Raw genomic sequence first — 20429 nt, 5'->3', positions numbered from 1 at the left:
TTAGGAAAAAAATCACCATTCTGCTTTAACCAAATTAATAAAGTATTCAAGATTGCTTTAATAAAAAGCAAGAGCTAAACTTAATTACTTGATATTCAGAATCATTTTGTTCATAGATTAAAAGCTCTCTTATTAACCATAAGCACAAAAAATGAAATTGAGCTTGTATTTTTAAACAGAACTTGCACTTCAGTCAATACACACGAAAATGTTACACATCAGCCCACAAGTTGGTTTCTGCTTTGAATGCTTCTATATTAAAATATTTCAGCAGTCTAATTTAAAGCAGATTTCTGTACAGACCCAAAAGAATTTACCAGACTGATTATTAATGACCACATACTTCTCATAATAGCCCGTCTTATTAGCTGCAGTTCATGAAAAAAGACACACTTGCTCAAATCAAACGCATTTGACATCTGCAGTCCTAAGCAGTTGCTGTTTTCCCTTTTTAAAAAACAGTGAAGGAAGGAAGCCCAGAGGAGGGAGACGTCCAGCAAAAGAGTTGGCCTCAATCACATCCTGCTTGGGCAGCTCTAAATCCACGCAGAGCTGAGCGTGCCAGCAGCTGCGAGCGGGGAGATGCAGCTGCCAAGAACTTCCAGCCTCTGACCCAGCTGGAGCTCGAGCATCTTGCCCAGAGCACGTTGTCGGCGGCACCGCTGCAGGGCACTGCCATCGCCCCGGCCAGGCAAACCCTGCAGCTTGCTTTTCGACGCAAATATTTGTCCTCTTCTACATATGCCGAGAAACTTGCAAGAAATTATTTACAGTAATATTCATTAGAGAATCTTTGAAGGCAGAGCTGGCTAGCATCGCTGTCTGAAAAATGTCTGAAACTGTATCCCAAACTGAGGTCCAGATTTTCTTGGAAGTTATTCAAGGTATTAGAATCATTACCTGATTTCTCTGGAGAGACACATATAGCAGTGTCTAGTTGACAGACAGTGACTGGGAGCCACCAGCATTCATTTAAATGTAATTACTGATTTACTACATCATCCTTACCAAAACAAAGATAACATAGGATGCTTCCGTCAGCCAGGATGGAAACACGGCATGTGAGCTCTACCAACCTTTTTACTATAAATCTACAACGATGCAATTTTTTTTCTTGTTTTACTAACAGAAAAGTCCCTTAAGCTTCACAATATTGCCATAAAGCTTTGATGCAAGTATTACTCTTACCCAAAAGACAACTTCCTTCTATTAGTTACAAAGTTTTTCCAGTCGTGAGTTAATTTTTCCTGCAAAAAGGCTTCTTAAGATCTCACTCTTCATCTGAAGGATGCTGACTCATTGAGCTTCCTTAATCAAGAGTTTATTTGCACCCTCCCAAAGCTGGCCACTCGCATCAGTAAAGTCACAGAACTGTGTTCAACCATCGAGAACACCATACCTGTTCAGGAACGGCCAGATTTGTTGCTAATAATAAACTACCGTAAACTCCCTCAGGCAGCTCGCCTACAGCTTAAGCCCATTCTATTTGCATAGCCTTATACCTAGAAGCTCATTTTACAAAAGCTGGTAAACAGTTAGTAGCCACTGTTCTGACCAGAGATGGCTAAAAAAAAAACTGGGGGAAAAAAGTGAGTTTTGTGTTTCAGATCATACTTGATCCCTTGACTTCCATTTAGAAAGTCAAAAGTGGAAGTTTGTAGAGACACTCCATGTAAGATATGAAGTATTCTGCCAGGTTCACAGAATTACTTGCAAAGAGAACATATTAAGCTTTAATCATGTTTCTACCAACTTCTTAAAGGCCTCATAACTGCATTCTTGTCGATGCTTCTTTCACTCGCATCTCCTGTATAGCGAGGAATTTAGTCTAGGGACTTCAGTCAGCCATTTAAAAGTGAAGATACTATTTTCCGCTGACCTTCAGCAACAATAAAGTGTGCCTGTATTTATTCTAACACACTGCTGGCTTAGCAAATTTGAATGTTTTTGAGAAACCACTGGCTTTTCTTCAAAGGCATATGCACAAGGAGCTATACTGTAAATTTCAAATACACATGCAAGACATATGACATACATTAAATATGGGGACAGTAAGGTCACCTCAATTTAAGAATCAAATTTTCTGAGGTATTGCAGATCTAACTCTGTGCAGAGTATACCATCAATCTGGATCTCCCTTTGATAACTACGTATTTAGCTCATGATGCTTTATCTAAAGACCACGCGTGCTTTAGCTAAATTAAAAGCTAAAAATATTAGCTATTACCGACACATTACTCAAGATTATAGAAATCCAATAGTGACCCTAATCTGTCATCCACTATAACACAAGCCCCATGACTAGCAGCTAGGACCAACTCAATCATGTTTAAAGACAACACATTGTTTTAATATATTTGCTTTTCTGCCATTTTGGAGAAGTTAAAAAAAAATGGGAACACTACAGTTAAAAGAAAAACAGCCACTGAGGGACAACAGCATCAGCAAGTAAGACTTTCTGCAGAATATGAGTTGGTCCCCAGAACAAACATCTTCATTACTACAAAACGGGAAGCAGATGACTGGTAACATCATGCACATTCTCCATTTCTCAGGATGGAAGAGACATCTGGATTTTTACCACAGTATTTTCACAGCACAAGGCCAACAGCATTCATCTGCAAGTAAACTAGGAACACTTTCCCTCTCCCACCCAAAAAGGGAAACTGTTCAAATATAATTTTCCTTATTTAAAAGTGTTGAAAAAGCATTCGGTTTACTTCACAGTAAATCATAGAATGGTTTAGGTTGGACAGGACCTTTAAGGATCATCTAGTCCAACCCCCAAGATCACACTTTCTGTAATCTCATCATTCTCCTACAACATTTTATTGTATGGTAAGTCCCATTACATGGAAGTCCTTCAAAAAGAACCTCTTGTTTTTCACTTCAGTTGCTCCCAAAAAGCCCTCTTCACCACGAAGCTCTTTCTAGAAGATGGCTGAACACTGCTTCATTCACAGCCATTTGCAAACACATCAGCTTATATAGAATTTAAGCAAGGAGACAGAGAAAGCAGCTCTCAAAAGATTCAGGTTACTCTTTTCACCAACACAAGGGACATTCACATTTGTGTCAACAAATCCTTCAACTTCAGGATCTCGTGTTAACATTAAGTTAATGTTACATTCCCAATTGCTCATCTTTAAAGACTATGCCATTTCATTACTATTTTATCAAATTAAAGACAGACTCTACATGAACAAATATGTGGAAGTGCAACTTTGTATTATTACAGGAAGGAAATCAGAATTATCTTTCTGTAGTACCTCAGTAACTCCAAAACAAGTTCAACTTACAGTACTATTTTGAAACAAAAATATCTTCAGTGAGGTTAAAAGTCTAAACAGAACAATACTACATGTTTCAGAATTCTAAGCAATTTGTCAAAGTTACCCAGATAGCAAGTCTTCCAGGCAAGAGGGACTATGGAAAGATGAGTTAGATCCAAATAAGAAAAAAACAAACAAACAAAAAAAACCCCCACCCAGTTTTGTAGCACTAGAATATCCAAGAATGCTTGAAAAGGATAAATTTTTCTAGATTAACATCTAGTTTGAAGAAAAAACGAGTATACAGGTATGACTGGTTTTATTGCACAAAACATGCAAAAGTAATTTGGAACTGAACTTCATAAAGGAAGTCTACAGTATTTCACAATCACTCCACCATTAAAAAATTGTACCATATCATGATAAATAAGGCAAATTTTTAGGAGAAATTAATACCTAAGTTCTGATGTTTTGACTGAAACAGCTTAAATGCTTCTTGAACACATACCACCTTTTTATAAGCACTGAGATGTACTAAAGAATCTAGTAGATAATCATAAAACTCAAACTCCTTCTCAGTAACTACTATTCTTTAGACAAAGCCCCAAAAGTGTTCTTCCCAGACGTGGAGATAACAGCAGAGGACTGCAATACTGATGCATTAATTTTTTTACAAGTTTTGTATCCAGAGTTGCGTGATGTTTACTCACCTGCTGAATAATTTTGGAATCTTTCAAAAGGTTTTCCCTGGGTGGGACTTTTCCAAACAGCTTCCAACCAGGAGCGCTTTGGACAGCAGGTTTGAGTTCCTTTGTCCTTTTAGTGAAAAAGTTTCTGAAAAGAGAGGAGGGTTTTCTTTTTGTTTATTATAAGCATATAAACAAATGGTATTTGTACCCACTTACATTTCTTTAAACCAAGTTCGCCACCGTAGAGATTTACTGCTCAGCAAATGCATAATGTGCTACCTTAGCTTTCTTTTATACTTCAAAACTTGAAGTGGAGCAGCTTTCATTACAGATGCTTTGATGCTAATATTTGTACTTAACACTCAGTTTTACCTCTGAATTCTAAGCTGCTTTATGTAATATCAAAGCTCTTTTAGTAATACCAGACACTTTCTTAAATGTAAGTTAGTAGCATGCAACAGCTCTCAGGATTTTGTTTGGGATTTGGTTTAGTGTGTCTTATGAAGCTATGTGGAGACTGAAAATAGCTGGAAATCACTGTGTAACTGAGCAATATAAAAAAGAAACGGTGAACTATTACTTCTACTACCATTTTCCGCAGTCTTCACACCTTCAACTTTTATAACATGGACTAGGAAACAAGGGAACATGCACACAGCTTTAGTTCAGCAGATAACCTTTGCCAGTGCTAAAGCAATTACACTCAAACAGCCAGATGACTGCACTGCTCTATTACTTCTTAGAAAGCTAACCATAACAAGATCATATTAGCAACCATTTGTCTAGATACACAGCTGTACTATTCAACTCCATCACAAGTTCCCACAGAGGATGCCATGTATGAGTGCTCTAAAAATAAAAGAAGTGCATTTATTCTGAATATTGGAGAGTTACTTTCCAGAAACTTAACAGAGAGGGAATTAGAAGTTCAGTAGTCTGTAAGGTTACTTCTCAGGATGCTTACAAGTTGACCTCTGAGCGAGCAGAATATTGAGTACTTCTATTGGAAGAGGTTTTTGCGCAGTGCTAACTAGCTGATTTTGTACTTTCACACTCTTCCTCTGGAAAGAGATCCCCAGATTTATTAAAGCAAGCATCTGCTGTATTTCAAAACATATTTCCTTCTCAAATTGAATGCAGTCACGTTTGTGCACAGAACACAGCCTCTTAGCTTCGCCCACACAGAAGTAGCACACATCAACGACCCCAACCCGTCTGAAAAGCGCACAGTTAGTCTCACATTCCAGCACTGTCAGGGTTTCTGACCAGGTAGCACAGTTTTACAATTAGGAACTGTTAGTGTTTGTAAGACATTGTATAGCTTTCAAGTACAAACTATCTTTCCAGTGCCCAGAATGTTTTGTTATTTGGGACAAGCTAAGCCTGTCACAAAAGTCCCTTCTGTGCTAGTCTGCGTGAACGGACTCTACAGATACTTGTATCTGTAGCTGAAGGTTTAGCCACCAGAAAACAGCAAGCTGGAGAGTAGAACTAGATGTTCAAGGCCACCGCCACACACTACCATCAACAACAGGTTGCTACAATAAGGAAAGAGACTGCAGTTGAGAAAGCAGCAGCTCCTATAGGTAGGCAGGGAGTATGGGATTACAGACACACCTGAAGAAAGAGTGTGCTTTGACAAATTTTTTTTTATTTTTGAATGCCCATGTAGAAGCTGTTGGTGCATCAGTACACCCCACCGCTTCTGTGGAGGTCTCCCAGCTGTTGTCCCAACCCAGTAACTGAGTAAGCACATCTGAGAAGCTTGCACCATACGAATAGTTACCTGCTATTAATGGAATCAAGGTGTTGCTATTAACAGCTTAATTAATACAAGGTCCTCTAGTAAACATTGGTTGTGATCTACATATCCTGCAATGCTGTCCCCATCACGGAAACTTGCAATATCTTAGGCCATCCCTGTGGAAGCAAAGCAAGAACCCAGAACACCAAACTAGCGGTTTCTGACACATGACCTTGGAAGGAAGGGCTGATGAAAGAGCCAAGCCATGGTACCAACATCTTTAAAATACACTGTCCTCAGTCAGCCCCAGGACTGCACACCACTAGTGAAATGAACAGGTCCATCCACAAAAGAAAAAAATATTTTAGAAGTGTGCTCACGTAAATAATAGACTCATTTCACAAGTACAGGACACCTTTCACAGTGCTTTACACTGTCTTCAGGAGGGAAGGAGGAGTGTTCAAAGAACATCAAGAAAACAAGACAAAGTATGCTGAAGACGATCATGTCACTAAATACTGTGCTACAGCCTTGCCCTTATACCTGCAACTACGGCAGCAGCTGTATTTGAACTTAATCAGAGGAGATTTTTTCCCCAGAGACAGGTATGCAGGAAGATCCATTCTAGAGCACTGTTTCTGAAATACAAAATAGCCCATGCATCCTGGCTTCATGGATAGCCACAATCATCCAGTCTCTGCACATACTACAGAACAGCACCAGGATTACCCAGCAGTTCAGCTCCACTGCTTCGTGCACTTGTGGAAGCTGAAAAGATATATGCCTTTGACATTGATGGCAATCTGTCACTCTACCAAAGCTGTTTGATGATTAACTAGCAAGCTAGCATATTTAAAAATGAAAAATGTGTAAACACACAGAAGATTTTAATTAATATTCCTGTACAAAAGATTTAAGCATGCTCATGGCTTTTATGAGATTTGATTTTTAAATTTTTTTTAAACAAAAATGACATTAAAACAAACCTTCCAGAATGTAGTCCCCACCATAATGAATCTCGAAGGGTTTTAATTTTTTTTAATATTTTTGGCATACTAAATTAAGCAAAGGCTTGTTTCACTTTTTATGAATGCACAAGTGAAAAATATATGATTTTACTTTTATTGAGTAGATGTTCATTGAAGTCTGTTTCTTGTGAAGGCAAAAAGCTAGTCAAACTTTCTATCATGTCAGAATAAACTGCACATAGCAATTCCAATCCAAGAGAAATTAATGGGACGTTTACAAATAAGCTTTGCTAAAGACGGAAGGGCAATTTGAATAGATTATTTTGGCAGCTAACAGTATCACATCTGATGCGCTGTTGACAACAGTAAAGCCTTACAAAAGCCCTGTTAAGGAACAGCATCTGTGAAGGCTTACAAGTTGCATTCACTGAATTGCAGGAAGTGTACTAGATTTGATATATTTGTTGCTGCTTAGAATATTCATGAGCTTCAATGATCCCAGGAAAAGTCATCCATTGAGATGGATTGAAAAGTCAACAGCACTTTGGTACAGAATCTCAAAATCCTTTTGAAAACTTCAAAATTCCTTAAATACAAGCCTACACTTTAGAACTGAATAATGCTTTCTGTTGAAAGGACCTGTGGGACACAAGTATTAAATTCGTTCATTGATTTAAGCTCTGGTTTTAAGCCCAGTGGAAGAGCTGTCAGTTTTTTTCCCTGCTAGTTTTATACAACCACTCTGGAACACATATTAACACTCTCAAATGACACTCAAAAATGTTTCAGTAGGTGCACTGAAGAGCTTGAAAATAACTGAAGGGCCACAGAATAAGCAGCCGTTATTGGCACATACCAAGACATCTATTCCTAGCATTGTTTGGATTACACTACACAAAAACCTATGGGCTGTCACAATCGCACAACTACAACAGCTACAGTAACAGCTACAAGTGGCAGTTTTCTTCCTTACTTAACAACATCAACTATTCCCACCTGTGCCCACAGCTCTCTGTGCAAGAGTTTCACCATACTGATGGTTCAGTAATTCAAAGATGTTAGCCATTTCCACAGGTAGCATTAAGGTGATGTTCTAGTAATGCAATTGCTTGTTTCCACTCTGCTTTTGATTTTCCAATCACTTTTTTGTTGCTATTTAAGATAAATTGGTAAAGTCTAAAGGCAGTTGGAATTTAGTCTCAGAGAGGGATAGGTGGAACTTGATATTTAATGGGATTTTTTTGTTTGTTTGTTTACTTTTGGGTTTTAGCTTTCCCTATCACCACCATAAAACCTGAACACAAACCTTTTTTCCACTACCTGAGCTAGCTATATGCCAGCCCAAGAGCATGACAGATTTCCAAATTTTAGATGAAGTTACTGGAAAATACTAGAGACAATTAATTCAAGCTTGATCTTAAATCTCATCCAACACTCGACTAGAACCTGGGCTACCATATTTGCATAATGGCCACTCAAAGAAAACTGAAGTGTTTTGAATAGCAGCAAACGTGAACATCAGCAGGTAGGGAAAGGCACCGGGCTACATACAACTTCAGCACTCTGCCTCTAGGTATAACTGATTCATGTCTTCACAAGACCAAGTAGTCTTGTGATAGTCTTCCATTTGTCCAAAATCGTCAAACTCAAATCTAGTTTTAAGTTAGATGTCCTTGTGCTACAGTTCTTTCAACAAAAATCACACATACTGGCTTTCCCTTTCTACAACTCCACTGTGTGTCAGTAACAGGCTATGAGCATTTCACTGCTTTGAGCATCCCAACAGAAATCGAAGTTGCTTTCCTCCCCACTCCAAATGCACATCCTTGGGTCTCCAATTTTAACTTTGAGCCTCAAATGAGCCTGCCAGAAGAATCACCTCTGATGATTCAGAGCTCTGATGTTGCTGAGATATAGTACTGCATTACTGGAAGCAATCAACATCATTTACTTCCCATTTTTCCCCAAATCTTCCATCTGAGTCCAGCATTCTTCACAATAACACTTGGAAATAGCGTTCATAAGCCTCCATCTGCCCTTAGTCCTCTAGCTTTAAAACAAGATACAGATCCTGACTCATGTCTCCCTCCGTAGAACTGTAACCTGTAACCTTTAAACCCACACATTCACCACCACTTGTGCAGTGCCAGCCCAAGCATGGAATGCTACGGGACTAAAGCAAGTCTTTCGGCAGCACAACTGCTCTAGCACAGTAGAGAAGCAGGAGCGTGAATAGTGCTACAACCACAAAGGAAAAAGAAAACAGTAGTTTAGAAATCTGTGAAATGCAACTCAGCTGCAAGATGGCAAGCTAAAAATGCAGTTCTGGTGTGCATAGCTTACTCTGTATTGTTAAAGTACTTTCTATGTGATTGCCTAGCAACCCATCCTAACTGTTTAGCCAGTGAGTCTAGTAACGCAGTGATTTTTCAATGGCACAGCAAACTCAAAAGATAGTCAGCCAAAGCAGACAGGTGTCCTAACAGGGATTTGCCAGCTCCGCACTGAAGGAAAGGTTGCAGCATCATTCTACTTATCAGATGTTAGAGAATCACATCATTAGAACTCCACCTTCAGACCTAAGCTTCACCTATTCTGCTGCTTTTGATTATCTATATACAAATTTCAAGTGCAGAGGAAGGTTGGATCTTACGCCTGAACCACTTATGGCGAGTAACAGAATAAACCATATTAAAATGAGCCTACCTTTCTCCAATCTGTTAATCCTGCACTGTGAAAAATGGCAAAAATCAAGTGATATCAACTACCAAGACATGGATATGGTCTCAGAAGAGAGCATAAAACATGTGATCATCATCACCATTACACCTGAGCAACCAAAGCTTCCTTACAGTTCATTTTAAAATACAAAATGCTGCACCATGTCAGACAAAAAAAAAAAACAAACCCAAACACGCCTGTGGACATCCTTGGAAAGTAATCCTTGTAAAACTTGAAGCCTTTACGCATGGCATCAAAGACAATTTTTTTCCAAATAAAATATTCAGAATTCTGGGTTATCTTGGAAATAAACAAATACTGTGTTTAAATCTTGATGCTGAAAGCTTGACTACTATTCTCTAATTTACTTTCCTTGGAAGGTAACTTTGACCTTGCTCAAAATCTACAAATAAAAATAGTTTCAACAAGAGAACTCTTCAGTTATTTTAGCGTAAAAAAACCCCAATTTACTCTTAAAACATTTTTCTGACCTTTGCTTTACACACCCAACAATCTGGTTTACTGTCATATTCATGTTCAGGATTGGTGCATCCTCCTGAGCAAGAAATCTAGCAAAGGAGGCAGGAGACCCACATGGATGAGCAAGGAGCTTCTAGCAGAACTCAGGTGGAAGAGAAAGGTCTATGGAATGTGGAAAGAGGGACAGGTCATTTGGGAGGAGTACAGAATGTTGTCAAAGCATGCAGGGATGCAACGAGGAAGGCTAAGGTCCACCTGGAACTGAATCTGGCAAGAGAGGTCAAGTACAACAAGAAAAGCTTCTTCAAGTACATTAGCAGCAAATGGAAGACTTGGGAGGATAATGTGGGGCTGCTGCTGAACAAGGTGGGTGACAGAGGATGCAGAGAAGGCAGAGTTACTGAATGCCTTCTTTGCTTCAGTCTTCAGTGCTAAGGCTGGCCCTCAGGAATTCCAGGCCCTGGAGGTAAGAGAGGAAGCCTGCAGAAAGGATGATCTCTCACACAGTCCTCCTTGACCAAGGGAAGATCACTCCAGCAATCTGGACACCCACAAATCCATGGGCCCTAATGGAATGCACCCACGAGTACTGAGGGAGCTGGCAGATGTCATTGCTGAGCCACTCTCCATCATCTTTGAAAGGTCCTGGAGGACAGGAGAGGTGCCCAGGGACTACAGAAAAGCCAGTGTCACTCCAGTCTTCAAAAAGGGCAAGAAGGAGGACCCAGGGAACCACAGGCCATTCAGCCTCACCTCCATCCCTGGAAAGATGATAGAGCAGCTCATTCTGGAGGTTGTCATTGAGCAAGTGGAGGAAAAGAAGGTCATCAGGAGTAGTCAACATGGATTCACCAAGGGGAAATCATGCTTGACCAATCTGATAGCTTTCTAAGATGGCATGACTGGCTGGGTAGATGAGGGGAGAGCCGTGGATGTTGTCTACCTTGACTGCAGCAAGGCTTTTGACACTGTCTCCCATAACATCCTCCTAAGGAAGCTCAGGAAGTGTGGGCTAAATGAGCGGACGGTGAGGTGGATAGAGAACCGGCTGAATGGCAGAGCTCAGAGGGTTGCCATCAGTGGCACTGAGTCCAGTTGGAGACCTGTAACTATTGGTGTCCCTCAGGGGTCAGTATCTGGCCCAGTCTTGTTCAACTAACTCATCACTGACCTGCATGAAGAGTTAGAGTGTACCCTCAGCAAGTTTGCTGATGACACCAAACTGGTAGGAGTGGTGGATACACCAGAAGGCTGTGCTGCCATTCAGCAAGACCTAGACAGGCTGGAGAGTTGACCATGAGCCAGCAGTGTGCCCTGGCTGCCAAGAAGGCCAATGGGAGCCTGGGATGCATTAAGAAGAGTGTAGCCAGCAGGACGAGGGAGGTTCTCCTCCCCCTCTACTCTGCCCTGGGGAGGCACCATCTGGAGTACCATGTCCAGTTCTGGGCTCCCCACTTCAAGAAAGATGAGGGGCTACTGGAGAGAGTCCAGAGGGCTACAAGGATGGTGAGGGGACTGGAACATCTCTGCTATGAGGAAAGGCTGAGGGAGCTGGGCTTGTTCAGCCTGAAGAAGAGAAGGCTGCGAGGGGACTTTATAAAGGCCTACAAATATCTCAAGGGTGGGTATCAGGAGTATGGGGCCAGACTCTTTTCAGTGGTGCCCAGCAACAGGACAAGGGGCAATAGGCACAAACTGAAGCACAGGAAGTTCCATCTGAACATGAGGAAGAACTTCTTCCCTCTGAGGGTGACGGAGCGCTGGAACAGGCTGCCCAGGGAGGTTGTGGAGTCTCCCTCTCTGGAGATATTCAAGACCTGCCTGGACAAGGTCCTACGCAGCCTGCTGTAGGTGACCCTGCTTTGGCAGGGGGGTTGGACTAGATGACCCACAGAGATCCCTTCCAACCCCTAACAGTCTGTGATTCCTACATTAATTTTTAAATAAGCTTCCTAGACATATAAAATAGGTCTATGTTTGAAATTTGTTGAAATGTGAATTAGCTGAAAGACAAACTGATAAGGAAGTCACTTATCTACCTAATAATCTTTATGCAGAGAGCTGTATCAGTGAGGAGTTAGAAAAGCTATGTCGCAGGAATTGTTATAGATATGTTTTTATTGGTATAGCATTAAAATGAGTAATTTTGACTTAAAAACTGCACTTTCAGAACAGTCCGCACAAATTCTGAAGACCCCTGCAAGACTGCAATTCCCTATTCCCTCATGGCTATAACTAAGCACATAAGAATTATTACATTCACACTGACATGCTTTTACCATGTGTAAAACACAAAAGCTGCTTAACACAACAGCGTTTTTCTTCATACTTGTCCATTTTGCCAAGGTGTTATGTGCAGCAATTTGGAAATAACAACATAAGAACACTGATTATAGATAATTAGCTCCTCTGCTTTACAGAGGACTTTTCAATAATTTACATACAGAAACAAACGTAACTCAACTCTAAACATAAATAATGAATCATTAAAACGAAATAAAACCTTTTTCATTAGCCACTTACTAAGCTTGCAGAGCAACAAAAGTAGGTTTCCATTTCTACATTTTAAACTGTTTATATACAGTATACCATTTGTAGGAATTGACAAAAGTGTGTCCAGAAAGTTACAGTGCATGTTCAGAGTGCACACAGTAATTATTTCTTACACCAACGGACAGGGTATCCTTGCTATTTTAGATCTGATTTATATGACATTATCCTGGAGCTATTTGCTCACTTTCACATGGCTGGAAAAGTGACACAAACATGAAAGTACTAAGAGCAAATACTCCCTAATTTACAAATACACTTTTCAACTCATCTTTTACTCTCACTTTTCAACCTTAATTTTTAAGTTAACATGCAACTGTTTTTAGGTTTAGAACACTAATAAATTTAGAATTTATTACGCATTCTATATTTTGAGTTTCAATAACTTAGAATATCATCAGCCCATTTTTTTTTAATACATTTATATAGTTTCTCTAAGCACAAATTTCCAAGCTCTGCCCAATACTTGAGGAGAGGTGATACAACCAATTTTACAGTTCACATCTTCCACCATCTTGCTACAAGAAGCCAGACACCAGCTTCTCTTTGAACTGTTACCCCTGAACACAGATCTATTACAGGATGTTTCTAGTTTTAGCACCTTTTACCAGTACAAAGATCTCTTCTTTCTCTCCACACCAAGACAACCCAAGGAGAACCACCCTCTTCAAAGAAACTTCAATGTCTGCATCTGTAATCATCTAAAACTACAGCCTTATGTGCTATACAAGCAAGTTTTTGGTTGCCTCTCCCTCCCCCCAAAGAATTAAAATAAGGAAACCAAAAAATCCTAACCAGGAGAACAGCATCTTCAGCAAGACCAAGCTTGCAGTATTTTTTTTTAATGAAACTATGACATTGCCATTGATATTACTGGTCAACTACAGCCTCAGCTACAATTAAGTATAATACCTGAAATCTAATGAACTGTCAAGGAGTAGCTGCTAAGGACTGAGGGGTAGGGAAGGAGGTTTCTAGTCTCTTAAAGAGTCCACAAAGATTAACAGAACTACTGATACCAGTCTCAAATCAGCTTTACAAACTCTGCTGGCGAAACAGTTTTACTACAGGTACATAAACTCTTGTGAAGTTTTTAAGAGTTGAAAGCATTTCACAGTATTACAGACACTTACTGGTAAATAGTATTTTAACAGTCTACATTACACTCTTAAAGAGCTGTTGCACAGGTCAGCTTTACAAACAGGCTCAAGCATTCAAAAACATAAGCAAAGAAGCAGACACACATGCAAGGTAACAGACGTGGTTAAATTTTAGAATGCTGAAGTACAAAAAGAGTAAAGGAAGATAATCAGTGCAGTCTCACCTTTACTTTTCAAAGCAAAACAGAGTTCTACACCAAACTACTCTATCATCTTCGTATTTTTTCAGGCAGTTCAGCAGCTGTTTTTACACTACACCAAACACTATGGTCAACCTTCTGTAATAATAACCAAGTGTCACTTGCCCACAGAATCTAAACCAAAATCCTAGATCACAGCTGCAAGAAGTGGAGAATTTCTACCAGCTGACTACAGATGTTCTGCTATTTTTTGCACGGCCAAGAATATCCACTCCAGCAAAGCCACAGCTGGTTAATCAGCAACATACTTTAAGCAAAACTTAAAGAGGAAGACGACCCCTCCTCCCACACACCCGCCTAATAGCCAAGCCGTTCCAGCTCCACTAAGGGGAAGCCCATTTCTCTTCCTTGTACTAGTAATATCCTACACTCCCTTTGCTGCATCGATTCCAAGACTCTCCATATCTTGCAAGTCAATTCAACTCACTAATCCCAAGAAAACCATCCACATTTTTTCACTCCTCAGCTTAATGAGCTACAGCAGCTCACAGAGGATCAAATAAATACCAGAAGCAGGGAAAAGACATTCCCTTTGTTTCCTGACAACAGCAAATTCTTCAGTCAGCTCACCAAGATACTTCACGAAAGTACAACCTAATGAAGCAAACTGCCCAAAACCTCCTCTGTCAGTTCAGGCAAAAGTCACCAGCTTTATCAGGGCAGTCACTATATGTATAGTCCAAATGTTGCTATACGAGATAGGTTTTCAAGACAAAGGTGAGAAAGATTTCCAGCCTTTGACAAAGCCTACAAGTTTGTGAACTGTAAGCTCAAACACACGGCAGAGTTTTATTCTGAAGCCTGTCCCAAGAGTTGGCAATGCTTACTACTCCGGCCAGCCTGGTTAAGCCTCAGTTAACGTTTGTCCCTTCTGGTCCCAGACAGAGTGTCTGTCCACTACTGGACTGTGTAATATAGTACTACCGTGCTACTTCTGTAGCCACTCAATGTATCAGGTTTCTGCTGTGGTTAGCAATTCACAATATACTTTATGTCACTGCTTCAGTGATAAGTTGTGGAAATACTACAAAAATGCAAGAATCCATTTTTATCTGTTAGACAGCTGATATTAATATGTCAGAGCCGGATTCCTTTCAGTTTTGCCTGATGGCTTCAAGTTTTACAAAGCAAGGAAGAAATTCCCCAATCTACCACTCAGCTGCCTACAGAATTTGAGGAACAGCGAGCAACTTGCAAAACACCTAAAGTTCACAACAACAAAAAGCCATAGACACTTTGTGCTCTGGAACCTGCACTGCTTCCCATTTCACAGCTACAAGCTGCCCAAATACCTTCGGTGGTTCATGGCTGGTTTGGCTGTCACGCCATTCTAGCATCCAGCATACAAACGGCTTCATCATTGCCCAGCAGCAAGACAGACAAGGTCCAACATTAGTGTGTGCATTAGGCAACTGAAGCAATACAGACAGGACTGAGCTTTGCTGGGTCTGAGACCTGGCTAGGGCCAAGCCTCCACTGCTACAGAAAGCAGAGCAGCTGGTGTCGACAACCCTGCTGTTCTTGCAGCATGAGTGAGATGTGTCCAGCACAACCATCCCTCTCCCATAGCATCTCACTCAGCACATCAAACCAGGCTTCAGCCACAGAGACAGCAGCAGCACACCCAGGGTTTTGTAGCTCCAGCAGATGAGCTGTAGATGTTTTGTTGCTCTCTCTGGTGTCTTTTTTTTCCTCCTTTACTTCTAGACAATTGCTCAGTTTGCCTATTCCTAGAGCTGGCCTTCAGAAAGTTTGCTTAGAGCAACAGAACTGCCCTAGGCGAGGGGAGTCAACAAGGCAGATTTTATCATAGTACCTGATCAAGAGAGACTCTTTTCACTTACCCGAGAGCACATTAAATAAAAGTTCCCAATATAACAATGGAAATTGAAATGGTTTCTTCTTAATAAAGGAGAGCCTTGGAGAAGTATGGAGCAAAACTGCAAAGAGCTTCCTCCCATAGGCTACACGTATTATTTTCAGTCAGGAGGAACGGAATTTACAAGAACGCCAGTCTGAGCATTTGGCACTCGGAAGTTCTGGAAGAATAAATTTGTCTATGACCTACAAAACTAGTTTTCTACTAAGTGAAGCCATAACTTCACCTGCACAACATCCATCCACCTCTCGCACTGCTACCCCAGTGCCAGGCCACAAGCATCACGCTCTGCAGGAGGTTTGCCCTGCTGACTGGTTTCTGCAAATACAGAGCCAAATCAGCAGAGTCTCTCTTTTGCAGGCTCTCCTTATGCTCAGCCTTCATTCAAAAACCTGCAGGATTTTTATATTCGATTCCTCTCAGTCTCAGAGAGGTTTGACTGAACCTGGCTAACTAACAGGCTGCAGTATCAGCGAGATCAGGCAGTGACTGCCTAAGCTTCACTTCCTTAGAAAGCAGTAATAAAAAGGCTGAGAACCACACCACAGTGTGAGGCTGAGAAGCTTAAAGCAATGCCTACCACCCAGTCTAACAACTCTGGTCCCTTCCCAGCTGAACAACAAACAAGACCAAGAAGGGACAAAAAAAAAAAAAAAAAAAAAAGATCGGCTTTATATCAAACTTCTCAGCAGTTCCCAGAAACCGAGAAGATAAACAACAATTTTTGCATCCATGTGAATGAAATGTGACCAAAATCCTCAAACTTTTTTATTCTTAAACAATCAAGGCAAAATAGCCTAATGAATAATTGAACAGCCAGAAGAGCAAAAATATAAAACTATCATTTTCTTAGAGGCCAGCTGCAATCAAAGCAACCTCCTTTGGTTGTTGTTTTCCATGCAAAATATTCTCCTTTTAGTCATGGCCTATTCAGAAGAGGTCCCATTCACTTTGTCACACTACTCTCAATATATTGAGTCTGTAAGAAATTCTGTGACACAAAATAAGCAGAAGAGACCAAGGAATGAAAAAGGCCTTCTGTGAAATGAAGGGGGGAGAGAAGATACTTTCAGGTTAAGTTTAAACGCCTCAGTAAAACACTCCTCAGCAACACAAGCTACAACTCCAACAGTCTGTTGCACACTAAACAGCTATTTCAGCTGTTTGGCTTGAAAAAACACACACACAAAATCCCCCCAAAACTATAACATTACGGAGAACTTACTTCAGGAAGAATCCTCTTAGGATTATAAGACTCCCAGTGCAAATACTTGTACCAACGTAGAATATTACCCTGTCTACCAAGGAGAGCAGAGAAATTGCTCATGATACCTTGTGTGGTTTAAATTAATAAAGATTATATGCATCACTCTGAGGTCTTAGAATTGGCATCTTTTTAGTCAGCTGGGGTGAGGGGGATGAGCTGCAGACAGAAGTTGGGGCAATACAGCAACCTGATACCTATCCAGAGTTCAACCGACATACGGTTCTTCCACTTGCGCACCCAAAATTTAACTTTGGTTTGCTGCTCAACAGACATCCTAACCAAAATGACAACCTGGGTGCACAGCATCTTACATACTTACGGTGAAACACCCATTGCTAATGTTTTTCAGAAACACAAAACTCTAAAATACATCTCGAGGCCTGGGAATGAAACTCTTTCAAACTGGCATATCCAAATCCCATACCTCGAGGACTTGCTCATTTTTGTGAGCTGCTTGGAACTGCTTCACTAACAAAATCAAGGCTGCTGTCACATAGATTTAATTTGCTACAGCGGAATCCGCTCTTGCAAGAGAGACTTCAGGTGTGCAGAGATATTTCCTTGACCTTTTTATGAGTAGAAGTTTTACATACTTTGGTAAAATTTTCTATGTACACAGTTACTAAAAAAGTTGGGAGCCAAAAAAAAAAAGCTGAGCATTCATCTTCAAAGTTTGCTACAGTTTGTTTTACTCTGGAGATTACATTTATTTAAGTTGTCATTATATTTGCTATTCATATAACTGAAAGGCAGAAACTGGCCAACGTGTCAACACAACTTCATAAATCATTCTTACCAAACAGTAAATGAAGAATCTACGGAGAATCTTCTCACTTTGATAATATGAATGTTTATTTCTATGTATATCAAGATAATCATGACTACCACAGGAAAAAAGACTACTGTTTGAAGTTAGTCACAGATTTGGGTCCAGGTGCTCTTGCCTACTTTCTCCAGTCAGCTTTAATTCAAATCAATTGTAAGTATCCACTTGTTCATTTAAGTTACAACATTGCTTAAAAATGGCAAAAAAAACCTAGGTCCAACAAAGACAAAGACAGAAGTGTGAAGTGTGCCCTCACAATTTCTGGGGGAAAGCTTGGTTGTATTCCCTTAGCTCTTCCCTCCAATATATTGTCAGTATATTTCCTCAAACTGTTAGAAGCAGTCTGGACTTCCTCCCCTCTCTTTTTTTTTTTTTTTTTTTTAATGTGGGCAGGGTGAAAACCAACCCCAAAATCAAAAACAAACACAGGTCTTTTGACATGTCAGCAAGAACTGACCAAGATATAGGCACGGACAATACAGGAATATAAATAAAGCATTGTGATGCGCCCCGTTAATCTGTTCTTTGATCTTTAGGCAAACAGATGGTTTAGAAGATCTGTCACAACTAGGACAGACCCTTCCCCCCCTTAACTCTCATTTTTGACGAAAACCCCGCAAAACAGGATTCTTCCCCATAGATGCACAGTTTCATGCCGATTTATGAAACAGAAAAGCTCTGTATACAAAGAGAAACACTGATTCTGGTATTAAACGTTCACAAGATGTAACTGTAGACAAGGTGTATGCCTATACAGCTCAAAGAGCTGCAAGTGCTACTTAGCAATAAATTGAAATATAAACTACAGATCTAGAGACATTACTATGTACACAAGTAACAATACTCAGGGAAGTGAACCTCTTTGGAACCCTCCACAGTCTCTGTCAAGGACATTTGTAGGAGCAATTAGATTAGCAGCTTTTGAAGAACTGCCTACTTATCGAACCACAGAACTGTGTTTACAAACAGGGAGAAAAAGATGTGGGCTTCAGCAATTTCTCAATTCTTTCTTCCCACATACATCAACCCCCTTCAAGCTTCCATCATCTCCCCGACTGAAGATTTTTCAAAACTTCTGGACAATAAGCACAACCGTTCTGGGTGAGGGAAGGCAGGATGAGACTACAGACAACTTTTCTAAGCATATATGTGCCAACTATCACACGTGCTTACAACTCCTTACACCTGTTGCTCACAGCACTTCCTAAAGACCTACAAGAAGTGGCAGTTAGGAATTAAGCTCTTTGAGATTTTATCACGAAAACTTTTGGATGAAATCTGGAAAAAAAGTATTTGGGAAAACAGTGCTTTACTACAACAAAGTAAGTATCACTGCTGTCATCAGCAAGTAAGATTTGAATCCAGGAATTAGAAACTCTGCCAACTACCAGATACCTAGATTCATCTAGTAAATACACAATTCAGAAGGGAACAATAACTACACAAGCTGAGAAGATGCCTGGTATGCACACGTAGAACTATGAAGTATAATTCAGCTTTAAATAGGTTCGGAATCACCGTGGCTTTATCTCAGCCCTGGAATACTCACTTCTGCTTGCCCCTTTTGGTTTACTGTTCTGCTCTGTATGTGCTGCTTTGGGGGATAAAGCATACTGCAATCAAGGCAACCATCATGGCTTTAATCCTACTGTCCACACAACATTCCTCCTCACTGAGCCATTCTGTGCCCAACAGCAATCCACTGGGAGTACTGGGAACAGAGTGCTGTGCTTGTAAGCTGCTAAGTAAGACCACAAACTACGTGAACAGTGCCTATGTATGTCTGCATTATGAACCACACACAGGAGTACAAAGCAGTGACAGAAGCCACTTCATGTTCTGACCAAAACAGTAGCACATTGCAGACAAGTGACCATAGCCATGCAATTTTCCTCGCCGTGGCACTCTGCTCCACATACCTCTGGTTTACTCGAAGCATCCCACTTCACATGCTGCGAGAAACAAAGAGGTAGAATGCAAAGACAGCAAAACTGATTATTTTTCAGTTACAAGTTGTTAGCATTTATTTGACAGGCTTAATAATTGGGCACAAATACAACTTAAGATCCCAGGGCCAAATGTTACACCTAATACCGGGGGGAGGGGGGGGGGGGGGGGGGGGGCGGAGCTTTAATCACTGATGTAAACTTTCCCATGATCTTAGAATAATTACTGCCGATCTGAAGGGCACAGCCACTCTTCCTGTCGCAGAGCTCAGGCAAGATGCTGCTCACTTTTTCCCTACCTCACCTCATCAGTTTCTCCTCTGGTTCAGCAAAATGAAGACAGACAATTAACAAGGATGATTTCAAAGAACTGCAAAGCAGGATAGTCCGATAACTGAGGAAATGGGAACAAGCAGCTAACCCAGATCTGCCATGACCGAACAGTTTGTCTGATCGGGCAATTACAACAATGAAGCTTTCACACTGAAGGCAGCAGGACTTCCCCCTTGCCTTCTCTCAGTTTTTAAGTAACAGGAAATGTCCACCTTTTAAAAAGAATTTCCATATAATTATGACCACTAGAAAAAAAAACAAACACACACAATGGGAGCTACCAAATTTTAGACAGTTTGTAAACTAGACAAAGAGCATCACAACTGCAAAATGTCCCACATAAGATTCTCTGGACTGCTGAACTACCTGTGTTTAGCACAGGCAATACCTTCTC

General features: G+C 40.5%; 1 protein-coding gene across 5 annotated transcripts in view; it reads right to left on the bottom strand.

The window, feature by feature from the left end:
- The window catches only part of TBC1D12 (TBC1 domain family member 12), a 48128-nt gene that overhangs the window by 24584 nt on the left and 3115 nt on the right, over positions 1-20429 (bottom strand). For 4 of the 5 annotated variants that reach the window (XM_075423427.1, XM_075423428.1, XM_075423430.1 and 1 more), the window contains one exon: positions 3983-4106. In XM_075423427.1, the coding sequence (XP_075279542.1) occupies positions 3983-4106 (124 nt within the window). Of the gene's footprint in view, positions 1-3982; positions 4107-19675; positions 19725-20429 lie in introns of those variants that run through there. The other variant, XM_075423429.1, reaches the window with a different exon arrangement.

Source organism: Opisthocomus hoazin, chromosome 6 (assembly GCF_030867145.1).
Source record: "Opisthocomus hoazin isolate bOpiHoa1 chromosome 6, bOpiHoa1.hap1, whole genome shotgun sequence".
NCBI classification, from domain to species: domain Eukaryota; kingdom Metazoa; phylum Chordata; class Aves; order Opisthocomiformes; family Opisthocomidae; genus Opisthocomus; species Opisthocomus hoazin.
The sequence above is the reverse complement of the archived record's forward strand: the minus strand, read 5'-3'. Positions and strand labels throughout refer to the sequence as shown.